Consider the following 12497-nt stretch of genomic DNA (forward strand, 5'->3'; position numbering starts at 1 on the left):
ACATGAAAAAATTCCGTCTACAAGTACCTTGCAAGAAACGAAGGCTCACCATTATTCACTTCCAAACAAGCATCATCCATCCATCAGATTTAGACTCAGCAAACCCATCACGCACGACTCAGCAAAGCACCCTGTCAAGTAGTAGTCAGTTACCTCCACGCAAACGCCAACCTGCTTGCACGTCGACTTCGATGCACAAGTGTGTTACAATTGTACAAAACACATGATACTAGCAGCAGTGTTTTACATGCCACTCCTACTTACGTACGTACATGATACACGTTCACACAGCACACCACCGTGTTTTCTAGTTGAAGACCGAAGGATTGGTCGTCGCGCTGCTCACTTGGACTTCAAGCACCTCCAGCTTCCGCTCTAGGATGTCCAACTTCTCGTTCAAAGATGCCAGCTTGCTCTTCGTCGTAGCTTCTGCACACACATTTAATTTCAGAAACATTAGTAAACGGTTCATGATTACTCTTCTTTTCTTTTCTTTGCTTCTCACATCACCAAAGTAGTTCAGGACGACTTAAATGAAGAACAAGCATGCCTGGCACTCAAAGGTAAAAAACCATAAAACCAATCCGCTCCATAGTCCCTACAGCTTCAAGTTCATACGGAATCCTGGACCAGCTCTGATATAATAATGTAGGTTCAAGTATTACCTAACCTAGTACAAGGCATGGCATGTACCTCATGAGTGATTTGACTTGGAAGAAAACCTCAACATAATAAAACCAGCTATGGCTACTTCCAGCTTCAAACCAGGAACCTTGCTTCAAGTAGGTATCGTTTGCTAGGTTACTGACTAGGACAAGACGCATACTATCAGAATATATTCTAGCGTAAGCATATACCACAAAGCTTTTTTTTTCTTAACAGTAGATTTCCCCCTTGAAATGCATTTTTCTACAAGTCTGTTAATATGCCATATATGCATTTTTTCCCCCCTTGAGTCTCGGGGATGGCAGAACAATGGAGTTTGTCCGTTATGCCGTATAGTGCAGGAAATAGGTGCCCAACTTTTCTAAGATTGCAGATTCACAATGCGTATTTGGGAAGGCCTGGCCGAATGGCTCGGCAACAGCTCCCTATGGCCGGAAAATTGGGATCTAAGCGATTCGGTGATACACTGGTGGACTATGCTCAGACTGCCCCAAGCGCCTCGAGAAAAGGCCTGCACACCCTCATTATTTTAGTTTGTTGGGAGATTCGGAAAGAGAGAAATGTGAGAAATTTTTAGCACAAAGAATCATCTAACCCAATGATCTTACAGAAAATCAAGGATGAGGCATCTCTTTAGGCCGTAGCAGGAGCCAAGCACCTAGCGTCTCTTATTTATCCTTCCTAAACTCATTTTTCTGTGTGAGGCATGTAAATAACTTTGTTCACTCATGCGAGCTCTCTTTCTTTTTAATATAACACGCAGCTCTCCTGCTGGTTCGTTTGAGAAAAGAAAGAAAGAAAATGGTCCAGCGGCCGTTCATACAAGCAAGCAGGTTTAGACCCACAAAGATTGGCAGCTATCCCCTGCCTCGTTTCCCCCCTTTGCAGATGACTAGATGTCATCAATATTGATAAATCAAGAAGGTTGCTATAACTAAATGTAGGGAGTTCATATTAGCCAACAACGGGTCACGGAATGAAGTAAACTGTTCGGCTGCACTTCTTGCAGATGCTGCTAGCAGCTGCAGCGCAGCTGTAAGAAGTGCAGCCGAACAGGAGAGCTAGAGGTTGTAAGAATTCAATTATTTCCTAAACATCAGGGCAGATGGCAAGGAAACGAAGCCATCGCCGGCAATCTTGGTCCGCAGGGCAGGGCTGTTCCAGACAGACGCAGCTAGAATTCTAGTACTACCAGTCAAAACGGGCAAGGCAAGGCAAGGCAAGGCAATCCCGTCCATTTAGGCTAGGCATCGTGTGAAAGTAAGAACGCGGCAGCAGATCCGATGGAAGCGAGGAGAGGAAAATGTAGCAGGGCGCAGATCCAACTGACCGAATCTGAGGAGGAAGTCGAAGAGTCGGCGGACGTTGAGGGAGATGTTGGAGATGAACTCGCGGTTCTCCCAGTCCGCCTGCACGGCGATGCCCACGTTGACGGGGTTCCCCATCCCGCCGCCGCGACCCATCCCCGCCGCCGCGACCTGACCTGACCTGACCGCCTTCTTCTCTTCTCTTCTCTTCTCTTCTCTTGTTGTCGGAGGAGACAACAGGGCGAGCTAGCGACGCGCACCACCACCAACAGCTCTTGCTTTGCCTTGCCGCAAGGAAAACGTCTGCTGGTTGGGCCTTCGGCCCATACCAAGCCCATCTAATTGGGCGGGCCGCGAAAAGAGTGTGAGATAGATGGCCGGGCCGGCCAGTTCAGTCGCATGCAATGGCCGCCACGGCGGCGCTGCAGCTGCTGTGCCGGCCGTCGCTGAGCGCCGCGCAGCTCCGGCAGGTGCACGCGCAGCTGCTCACCTCGTCCTCGCTCCTTCTCGCCGACCGCTTCCTCCCCAACCAGCTCCTCCGCTCGCTGCACCCGCTCGGCACCCTCCGCCTCTTCCCGCGCCTCCGCCGCATCCTCCCGGCCTTCCGACCAAACAACTACGCCTTCTCCTTCCTCCTCAAAGCTTCCGCCGACTCCACAGGCTCCGACGCGCGCCTCGTCTCCTCGCTCCACGCCCTCGCCGTCGTCCTCGCCTGGGACGCCCACGCCTACGTCGCCAACGGCCTCATCCACGCCTACGCCTCCCACGGCCTCCTGCCCTCCGCCCGCCGCCTCTTCGACGGCGCCCTCTCCTCCCGCGCTGCCGACGTCTGCTCCTGGACGTCGCTCCTCACGGCCTACGCCAGGGCCGGCCGGGTGGACGAAGCGCGCGCCCTGTTCGACGAAATGCCCCGCAGGAACGACGTCTCCTGGAGCGCCATGCTCAGCGCCTACGTCGCCGCGGGCAGCTTCGCCGACGCCGTGCGGCTGTTCGAGGACATGCTCAGGTCCGGCGCCCGCCCCAACAGGGCGGCGGTGGTCGGCGTGCTGACCGCCTGCGGGGCGCTGGGGGCGCTGGAGCAGGGAAGGTGGGTGCACGCCTTGGTCGCCGCCCGTCCTTCACAAGTCGGGATGGACGGCGTGGTGGCGACGGCGCTGGTTGACATGTACGCCAAGTGCGGGAGCCTGGACGCGGCGAGGCAGGTGTTCGCCGCCGCCACGACGGAGCAGCGCGACGTGTTCGCCTACACGGCCATGATCTCGGGGCTGTCGGACCACGGCCGCTGCCAGGAGGCCATGGAGCTGTTCGGGAAGATGCAGGCGGAAGGGGTGCGCCCCAACGAGGTGACCTTCATCTGCGTGCTCACCGCCTGCGGCCGCGCCGGCCTCGTCGGCCGCGCCAAGGAGATATTCCGGAGCATGGCCGCGGAGCACGGCGTGCAGCCGGGCGTGGAGCACTACGGGTGCCTGGTGGACGTGCTCGGCCGCGCCGGGCGGCTGAGGGAGGCCCTGGCCGTGGTGCGCTCCATGCCGATGAGGCCCGACTCGTACGTGCTGGGCGCGCTGCTGAGCGCGTGCGCGGCGCAGGGCGACGTCGACGTCGGCAAGCAGGTGGTGGAGTGGCTGGCGGAGCAGGGGCTCGACCACAGCGGGGTGCACGTCCAGCTCTCCAACATGTACGCCGCCTGGAGCGAGTGGGAGGAGGTGGCCAGGGTCCGCCGGGCCATGGACCAGAGGAACGTGGCAAAGGTGCCCGGCTGCAGCATGCTGGAGGTGGACGGCGTCGCCTGCGAGTTCGTCGCCGGCGACCGCTCGCATCCGCGGATGCGGGAGATCATGGCTGCCGTCACAGACCTGCATGAGCACCTCCGGCTCTTGGGAACAACTGCCCTCGAGGATGCATGGGCTTTTTTGCTTTGACGACACGGATCGGACTGTAGTCACAAGCTTGTCAAAGGTTGCACCGTTGCATGGCATGGCGAGCCTGCGAGTAGTAGTTACCACCAGAAGCACCTCGTTCGGTGGTGTGCCTTGGCAAGTTTTAATCTGCTCTGATTAAAATCCAATGTGCAATTAATTATAATGGTGTTATCACGTCAATCGGTTCACGTTGCATCAGGATACAGAACGAGCTATAAACCTAATTCGGCTCGGCTGATGCCCCATAAAAAAACTTTGAATTCTGACATACTGGCAAATGGACACACTACGCAGCAACAGGAAGCAAGCCATTGTGCCTAAGAAGTGGCTCAGGTGAAGGCTCCCGTCCTCGGAAAGAAACGAACACCTGCACTCAGTTACAAGCGTGCATTAGTTTCAATTCCACCAAACTCAAACCAACCGAAAACAAAATTGTACAAATTACATAGCTTGCAACAGGATGGGAACAATCAGTTCTTGATGGGAAAGCATGCTAAGCCTTACCTCAAGTGGAGACTTTCCACCTCCAAGTGCAAGAACTGTGTCTCTGAATCGTCTGCCAGTTTCCTCAATTGCCTACTCAAAACAAGGTGTTCATAACATTATAATTATATCAATGTAAACTGGTTGAGAGGATGAAAAAAAAATGTTGACATCTGCCCCTCTCTGTACCTACAATCAATCTATTTCCTTCTGGTGAAAACATACCTTCTCATTATCCAAACCAGCATCTTCAAAAGCTGAGAATGCATCAGCTGACAATACTTCAGCCCACTGTAAGGACGATATGAGAAGATACTGGTTTTAGCATATCCTCAAGGAACATTCAAGGAATATAAGATCAGGGAAGAAAAGGTATTCATCAAAAGAACAATGATATCAAGTTACCTTGTAACTGTAGTATCCAGCAGCATAGCCACCTGCAGGTTGTCAATAAACGAAAGAGTTAATGAAATCATAAGCCATCTTGTCATGAACTCAACAACTTGATATGTTAGACAACATTGCAAACCTGCAAATATATGGCTAAAGCTGCACAAGAATCTGTCCTCAGGCAGAGGAGCAAGAACTTGTGTTCGTTCTGCAACTCTTCGGTCAACATCATATATGGAGAGTGAGCCATAAGGATCATAAGTTGTATGCAGTTCCATATCTACACTGGCAAAACGTATCTGCGGAGGGAAGGTTAAAAAAAAAAGGAGGATGAAATGGCATGGACTAGTTCCATAATGGCAAAAGTTACTACAAGTTAAATTTGATGACACCATGAATAGAAACAAACAAAGGCACCTGTCGCAGGCTGAAGGTGCCAGCACGGAAATTCTTCGCAGCAACAAGCTTTGCATAAATTTCTTCTGGAAGAGTTTCACCGGTTTCATAGTGCTTTGCAATGCTCAAGAGAGTATCCCTGTTACAGCAGCAACAGATCAATTGGTTACTCGAATCGGAGATTTGAGCTAATGCCAAATGAGATGGATCCATCATACTTGTGATAGCACCAGTTTTCCATGAACTGGGAGGGTAACTCTACAGCATCCCACTCAACTCCACGAATACCAGCAACATATCCTTCATCTTGCTTAGTAAGCATATGCTGAAGAGCATGGCCAAATTCATGGAACACAGTTTCAACCTACAGAAGACACATGCAATGCAATTTCTTTACTATCATAATCAGGCCCATTGTACTTCAGTACTTCCTCCAGATATCCTCACGAATGTTATTACTTACCTCACGGAAGGTCATGAGACTGGGCTTATCACCAACTGGTGGCGTCTGATTGCACACCATATGAGCAACAGGCAGCCTAGCAGGCAAACCATTGCGAGCTAGGACACGACTGCGAGAAAAGACCACATTCATCCAAGCCCCTCCACGCTTTTCAGATGGTCTTGAATATGGATCAAAGTAGAAATAAGCAACAGGGCTATTGGAAGAGTCTTTGACACAGTAAAATTTGACATCACTGTGCCAGACCTGAAAAGCAGTCGCTTGTCAAAAATTTGCAGAAATGGTATTTCATGCAGAAAAGTAAACAGGTACTTACAGGAGCTAGTCCATCTGCAGGCTCAACGCTCACCCCAAAAAGCTTATTTGCCAGAGTGAAGAGGCCATCCATAACCTTGGGCAGTGCAAAATAAGGACGCAGTGCTTCCTGCAAAGGCAGTGCTCGGATAAGCTCAACGGTTGCTTCTTTCTAGGCTAAAAGATATAGTGGCACTTTAGCATGGGCCTAATATTGAATGCAATTTGGAATGCATGTCCAGAGGAATGTAAATCAAAATGGACTGAAAAAGAACATCATTACAAAAGTACTAGGAGCAGACTAAAAGAAACTTTGGAGCTTGCGGCAGGAATTATGGAGATAGCTAAGTGAAACGATGAGCAAACCTCATTGATATCATATTTAGACTCCCTCAGTCGTTCACTCCAGAACGTAAGGTCCCAGTGAGTCAAATCAGTAGCTTCTGGAGAACCATAATCTTTCGCAAAGGTGTTTAGATCTTCCATATCTGAATACATAAATCAGCAGCGAGATGCATGGCAAAGAAAGAAAAAGATGTTCAGCCTAATGTCTCCACACATGAGAAGATATGTGCAGATTAAAAATATCATGCTAACAGATACTTGTAGCTATTTCTGTTGGGTGATCTCAAAGGCTAACGCAAACAAAAAGGTTTGGAACATAACCGCAAATGTAACAATTAAGCTACAATACAAGTAATCCAAAATACATGTATTTTAAAATGCTGCTAACTATAGAAGTTGTAGTGGAATTGGCAAAGTTCTGGATCCATGGATAAAAACTTGATATGTTAGTACAAACCTTAAAGCAAGTGATGTAAAAGAAGAAATACAAGAAAGTAGACAGCGTCCTCACTGTGTCCAAAAGAACTAAATGACAAAAGGAAGAACAACAATGCGTATGGCTGTACCTTTAACAGCATGATCCCAGGAAGCCGCACGCAGCTTCTCGAGAAGCTCTTCCACCCGCTCAACAGTTGCCATCTTCTGAGCCATGCTTACCTACACGATATAATCGATTAGTTAAAACACAATTATTGCACACTCCTCTTAATTCGGCAAAAAAAAGAAACGCAGAATCACCTCAGCATAGTTCTTGTATCCAAGAATTTTAGCCTTCTCTAGCCTTAACTTCAGAATTTGAGCGATGATATTGGTGTTATCAAGTTCACCACTAGAGGCACGGGTTAGATAAGCACGATAGACTTCTTCACGGAGAGCCCTGTTGCGAGCATGTTGCATAACAGCGATATAGCTTGGTGCATCCAACGTGATGACCCAAGGTCCATTTTCAGCTGTAGCATTTTCATGACCCTGGCAATATTGCTTGTCAGCATAAGGACTAACAGAGGAAATAGCTTCTCAGATTTTATGTCGGTGTTTACTGCTCATACCTTTGACACGGCAGTTTGTGCTGCTAAACCAAGGGCTGTAGCAGGCAACCCATCGATTTCTTTCTTATCAGTAATTAATTTCTCAAATTTCTTTGTTGCGTCAAGCACATTTTCGCTAAACTTTTGTGACAGCTTTTCAAGCTCCTGGAATGAAGTTAGCACTCCATTAACTCACATAGTGACATACATGAGCAAAATGACGAGAGACAATCGGACAGAAATTGGGTGAGTCGGATTGTGGAAGTGATATCTCTGAGCTTACTTGTTCGATTTGGTTGAATTTCTCCCTCTGTTCATCCTCAAGTGCAACTCCACTGAGAACAGCCTCCTTTATTTGAGCTGATAATGGCGAGAAGAAATAGTATTAGCCTATTCAGATCACTGGACGTGAGACATAAGTGATGCTTTATCATGGCAAGACAGGACTCAGGAGAGGAGGTTGTGCGTCATGCAGAGAAGGTCACCTTCTACTATACGCTTGCGAGCATCAGTGAGACTGTCCCAGTCAGAAGAGTTTCTAATGGCCTGGAAAGCTTGGTAGATAGGCTTGCTCTGGCCCAGCCTTAGTTGAAACTTGACTTTGTCAGGCTGTGAAACGAAAGAGAAATCCGATCAGCTGGAGATGCAGTGCGCTTACTGAGTTGAATCCATCACCCAGTGCAGCATAAATACAGATGGATGGTAGATCAAATGATATACGAGTCCAGTTGCTAAGATGTATATGTAAATCCTAATTATGCAAGACGCTCCCAGAGTGTGGGCGGACGGACCTGGACTTCCTCAACGGCGGCGCGGAGATCGGCGGAGTCCTTGACGGCCTTGAGGTGGTCGACCATTCCCCAGATGACCTCGAGCCTGTCGGTGATGCGCTCGAGCGGCTCGACCAGCTTCCCCCAGGAGGGCTCGACTCCCTTCTCGAGCTCCTCGAGCTCGCCCTCCTGCGATGAAGGTAACATGAGAGATCGAATCCATGAGTGGCGAGAGGTAGCTGGATGGATGGCTTACGAGTCGCGTGAGGAGCTCGCGGATGCCGGGCCGGACGTGGCTGGGCTCAACGCGGTCGAAGGGCGGGAAGTCGAAGTCGGCGGCGAGGAGGGGGTTGTCGGCGGCCATCGCAGTGGAGGAGAAGGCGGCGCAGGTGGCGGGCGAGGGGCGTTCCCTCGGGCAGAAGGCGAGGAGCGGGGAGGAGGGAGGGAGGGCGGCGAAGAGGAGGCGGCGGGTGGTAGGAGGGCTGGGGAGGCGGGCGGAGACGGCGAGTGGGAGCCCGAGCCGCGCGGTGAAGGAAAGGAGAAGCATGGCGGCGGCGGCGGCGACGTGGCTGTGCTGCTGACGTCGGCGGGGCCGGGCGTGGGCCATCTTGCGTGATGCGTGGGCTTCCTTCCCAAAGGGTCCAGTCCATCCAATGAATGGTCCTGGGCCGCCTGCCTGATGGATTATTTTCCTTTCTTTCCTTCTCCTCTTGTTTGTGTCGCTTTCTTTCCTTTCAGCAAGTTTCAGTCCTCACTCACTCCTCAAAAAGAAAAAGACAATTTTCAGTCCTCCATCCATTCCCGCTGCGTTTAATTACCAGCAGCTTGCTTCAAAAGAAAAGGAATCCGATGCGTTTAATTACAAGCAAGCGGTCTTGGTTACTAGTGAGTGGCTGCTGCTGCTGCTGCTGCTGCTTCTGGAGCACACAAAAGAAGAGCAGAAGCTACAATGCTAATGCCATTAGTTGCATGACGAAATGTACAACATGTTCCTCCTGAATGAACCAAAAAGTTCTCAAGGGTCAGGCAGGCACATATCTGCTCTGCTCTGGTAGCAACATATACTACTACTTGCGGCTAGCTAGGCGACACATTGGTCAATGCCATCATCATCCACAAACAAAACAGCCTCGATTCCATTCCAGTCCGGGTCCTCCGAGGCTTCAACCCTGAACTGAATGAATAATCTCTGATGATGTCATGTCTGCACTTGCTCCAATTGGTCAGTACTAGTACTGCATTGGATTAGAGGGTGAGGCGGCTGCAGAGGCGCGACACATCCGACGCCCCCACCGGCTTGATGAGGAAGTCCTCAGCGCCCTCCTCCAGACACCGCCGGATCCTCGTCGGTGAGTTCTCCGATGACATGATCACCACCGGGATCCCCCGCAGCTCCGCCGACTCCTTCACCCGCTTCAGGAGGTCGTAGCCGCTCATCTCCGGCATGCAGTAATCCGTGATGATCATGTGCACATTGCGATCCTGCACAAATCATTTCATCAGTCCAGTCGTCTTCTCTCTCTCTCTCTCTCCCTTTTCTTCTCACCGATCCACGACAACAAGGCATGATGGCACGACATACAAACAATGAAACAAGAGCGAGCGAGCGAGCTTACTTACCAGGCTGAGAACCTCCAACGCTCTCTTGCCACTGTCCACCGTCGTAACTGCATGCACCAACCAAGCAAGCAAAAGAAACGAAATTCCGTCATGCAATGAAACAGATTGTCAAGATAAAACTGCAATTACAGAGAACACACCTCGGTATTTGGAGCTGCGGAGGAGCCTGGAGATGACCGCACGGTCGACGATGCTATCGTCCACGGCCAGGACGTGCGGTGGCTCTGGCGGCACCGTCATCGTCGACATGCCTCCTGCCTGCTGCTGCTGCAGACAAGTGAGAAAAGAAGGCAACAACAGATGCCACCATTTTATACAGGCCAGCTTACTGAATACTACTACTGCTTAGGGAGGGGCCGACCACCCAATAGAATACTATACTACACCCCACGAAGAAGAAGAGGAGGAGGAGGAGGAGGAGGAGGAAGCCAACCAAGCAAGCCCAGAGCAGGAGACGAGATCCAACCAAATCTGGAGGAGAAGCGCTGGCCGAGGCGCCTCCAGCTGCCTTCCCAAATGATGCCCAAACCCGACATTTTTCTATTCCAGTTCGCGGGTCCCCATGGATTCTATACTACCTGTTTCACATGGCACAAATTTATAAGATGATGATGACAATGATGAGGCCCTCTCGCCTCATCATCTACAAACAACATTAGAGGTCAACATGATTACATTCAACATAGATTGTATTAAACAACAAGCTCGATCTCATCCATTTCATTCTCGAGCTAGTCACCAGTGTAACTTCGTAAAGTTTTGTCATAATCACACAAGCGCTACCTACATCTCAACTGATACTTTGCTTTATATAACTACTAGATTGTGATACTTTGCTTTATATAACTACTAGATTGTATTAAATATTGATTTGCTAGCCTATCTCGAGCTTGGCCCATCCATCCATAACAAGCATAGACATGCTTCTTTTATACTTCCATAACACACATTTGATGCTTAATTTGATAGATATCTTGCTGTTATCAACAAAAGTAAGGAGAAAAGTATCCCTTCGTAGCCTTATAGTTCATGCAAAGAAGAGTATCATCCCCCAAGATTGCAGCTAGGGAGCCCACCAGACAGCAGCTGCACTAAAGCATCCACACTGCAACAATAACAAATTCTGAAGCACCATAGAAATATTTTCCATGAGAAAGGATAATCGCGCACGAACTATCAACATTCAGCATATCCGGGAGGGAATCTTTCTCGTACATTTTTTTGTGCACAGCAACTACCACTCCCACCACACCTGTTCTACAACTGAACTGGCAAAAGCATGCAATGATTCACAAATTAATCAAAATTTAACAACTCAGAGATTCTGAAATGTGATGTCTGACCTTATGCTGGAGAATGGAGAACCCTTTTCTCTAAATAATTCCTCAAGTCAGTTTCTCTGCATCTGGACTTCCATACAGAAGCCCACAACCAGGACATGGCTTGTGGTAGCAACGTGATTGGTCGCAGAAGAGGGATCGATCGCTGCTACCCATCAATCTTGGGAGCTGTGCTTTTTTTTTTCTTTATGACACATTATATCAGTACATGCTTCAGAAGTGGCCAGGTGTTGGCTGTTCAACAAGGAGCTGCTGCTCTCAAGTCAAGATCAGGGATCAGAAGCATCAGGTCAACTCAAGAAAAATACAACTAAGATGTTGCTTCTGAGAAACAAAAGAATTAGACGAATGGCTTCAGTTGAGCTTTCAAATTTAATGCAAAATAGGAACACATATTCTTACCAGGTTAGTGAAAACAATTCGTAAATGATTTCAAAGGCTCAAGATCAATTTCATGAATGATAAACATATTAACTAGTACGGTTTTAGGTACCTGAAGGAACAACCACAGAAAATGGACATGTCAAATCCTAAATATACCATGTATGGGTTTCGAGGGGACAAGGACATACGTACCGGCAGTGTAGCGGAATGGGGTTCTTCGATTCCCAAGGCCTCACTCATCCTGTTGGCTTTTTATCAAAAACAAAAATTAAGAATAAATTGTGTGTATCACACAACATATCTTTCAGAAGTCAGAATCATATCTTTCAGCAGCCAAATAGCACTAAGAGTCCTCATTCAGGCTCCAAGAAAGGAGTTCGAATAAAGCATTAGTGCTTTGACATGTCAACAGATCTCAAAATCTTATTAGGTTGTCATTATACACTCAGCCACACTACTTCTAATTGGCAAGATATTAAGTCTGGGATCAATAACTTATTCAACTCAACAATGTTACTGTGGACTTGAAGCATCCATCATGGTCTGCCGACCTGATGACTGCGGGGTTGCATCAGTTCAGCTAACAACTGGCAGCATGCAAACAATGCTGCACAATCAAGTGGCCATTGACCCGGCAGGAAATCAGACAAGCCATATGTGTAACACTGCCAGGCTATTCCTTTGCACAAATAATGAATAAACATACTCAAATTGCTATACGGCAGATGACAAGGGAAATGATTGTTATGCGAAAAGAGGTTCTGATACAAGGAAAGCATAATGCAGGATTAAATTGAAGTGAGCTATAAACATATTAGAATAAAAAAACGAAGTATCTTGCATCCTTGCACACATCTGGTTTAAGACTTAAGAGCATAATTAATCCATAGGATAACGAGAATCTCAATAATTGATCCACCACAAGAAAACGGTATCAATTATTTCAATGCACAGAAACAGAAAAGTACAAAAGTATGACAAAACTAGATGATTCTTTTTGGAATATATATGCAGTACCAACATGAAAAGCACAAGCAAATCCTATCTCTTTTGCACCTATTACCAAAAAGTTGGTGTATCCTACACCAGAAA

The 12497-nt window shown here is 48.5% G+C and overlaps 4 protein-coding genes across 9 annotated transcripts; 1 reads left to right on the forward strand and 3 right to left on the reverse strand.

Moving 5' to 3' along the window:
* Window positions 1-126: 126 nt before the first annotated feature.
* On the reverse strand, window positions 127-2222 carry LOC112884712 (protein BRICK1). The gene is made up of 2 exons (XM_025950229.1): window positions 1997-2222; window positions 127-429 (listed from the first exon to the last, which is right to left on the reverse strand). Exons 1-2 carry the CDS (start codon window positions 2127-2129, stop codon window positions 308-310), a joined length of 255 nt encoding a protein of 84 aa, XP_025806014.1. The 5' UTR covers window positions 2130-2222; the 3' UTR covers window positions 127-307.
* Window positions 2223-2377: 155 nt separating this feature from the next.
* On the forward strand, window positions 2378-4038 carry LOC112899223 (pentatricopeptide repeat-containing protein At3g62890-like). Its single transcript, XM_025967607.1, has one exon. It carries the CDS (start codon window positions 2378-2380, stop codon window positions 3890-3892), a length of 1515 nt encoding a protein of 504 aa, XP_025823392.1. The 3' UTR covers window positions 3893-4038.
* On the reverse strand, window positions 4028-8683 carry LOC112884499 (probable cytosolic oligopeptidase A). The gene is made up of 17 exons (XM_025949909.1): window positions 8318-8683; window positions 8083-8250; window positions 7777-7900; window positions 7575-7651; window positions 7313-7456; window positions 7002-7232; window positions 6830-6920; window positions 6285-6406; window positions 5941-6048; window positions 5625-5870; window positions 5380-5525; window positions 5183-5300; window positions 4905-5064; window positions 4781-4812; window positions 4601-4666; window positions 4397-4468; window positions 4028-4259 (listed from the first exon to the last, which is right to left on the reverse strand). Exons 1-17 carry the CDS (start codon window positions 8666-8668, stop codon window positions 4179-4181), a joined length of 2337 nt encoding a protein of 778 aa, XP_025805694.1. The 5' UTR covers window positions 8669-8683; the 3' UTR covers window positions 4028-4178.
* A 320-nt stretch (window positions 8684-9003) lies between these two features.
* Window positions 9004-11616, reverse strand: LOC112884684 (two-component response regulator ORR3). Of its 6 annotated transcripts, none has more exons than XM_025950192.1 (5): window positions 11025-11616; window positions 10148-10949; window positions 9822-9942; window positions 9682-9728; window positions 9004-9543 (listed from the first exon to the last, which is right to left on the reverse strand). In XM_025950192.1, exons 3-5 carry the CDS (start codon window positions 9928-9930, stop codon window positions 9307-9309), a joined length of 393 nt encoding a protein of 130 aa, XP_025805977.1. In that variant the 5' UTR covers window positions 9931-9942; window positions 10148-10949; window positions 11025-11616; the 3' UTR covers window positions 9004-9306. The 6 variants fall into 6 exon arrangements, with proteins under 6 accessions (XP_025805977.1, XP_025805984.1, XP_025805970.1 ...); XM_025950199.1 differs by having other exon boundaries at window positions 9822-9945; XM_025950185.1 differs by having other exon boundaries at window positions 9822-9948.
* Window positions 11617-12497: the final 881 nt, after the last annotated feature.

The sequence above is a fragment of the Panicum hallii genome, chromosome 1 (assembly GCF_002211085.1).
Source record: "Panicum hallii strain FIL2 chromosome 1, PHallii_v3.1, whole genome shotgun sequence".
NCBI classification, from domain to species: domain Eukaryota; kingdom Viridiplantae; phylum Streptophyta; class Magnoliopsida; order Poales; family Poaceae; genus Panicum; species Panicum hallii.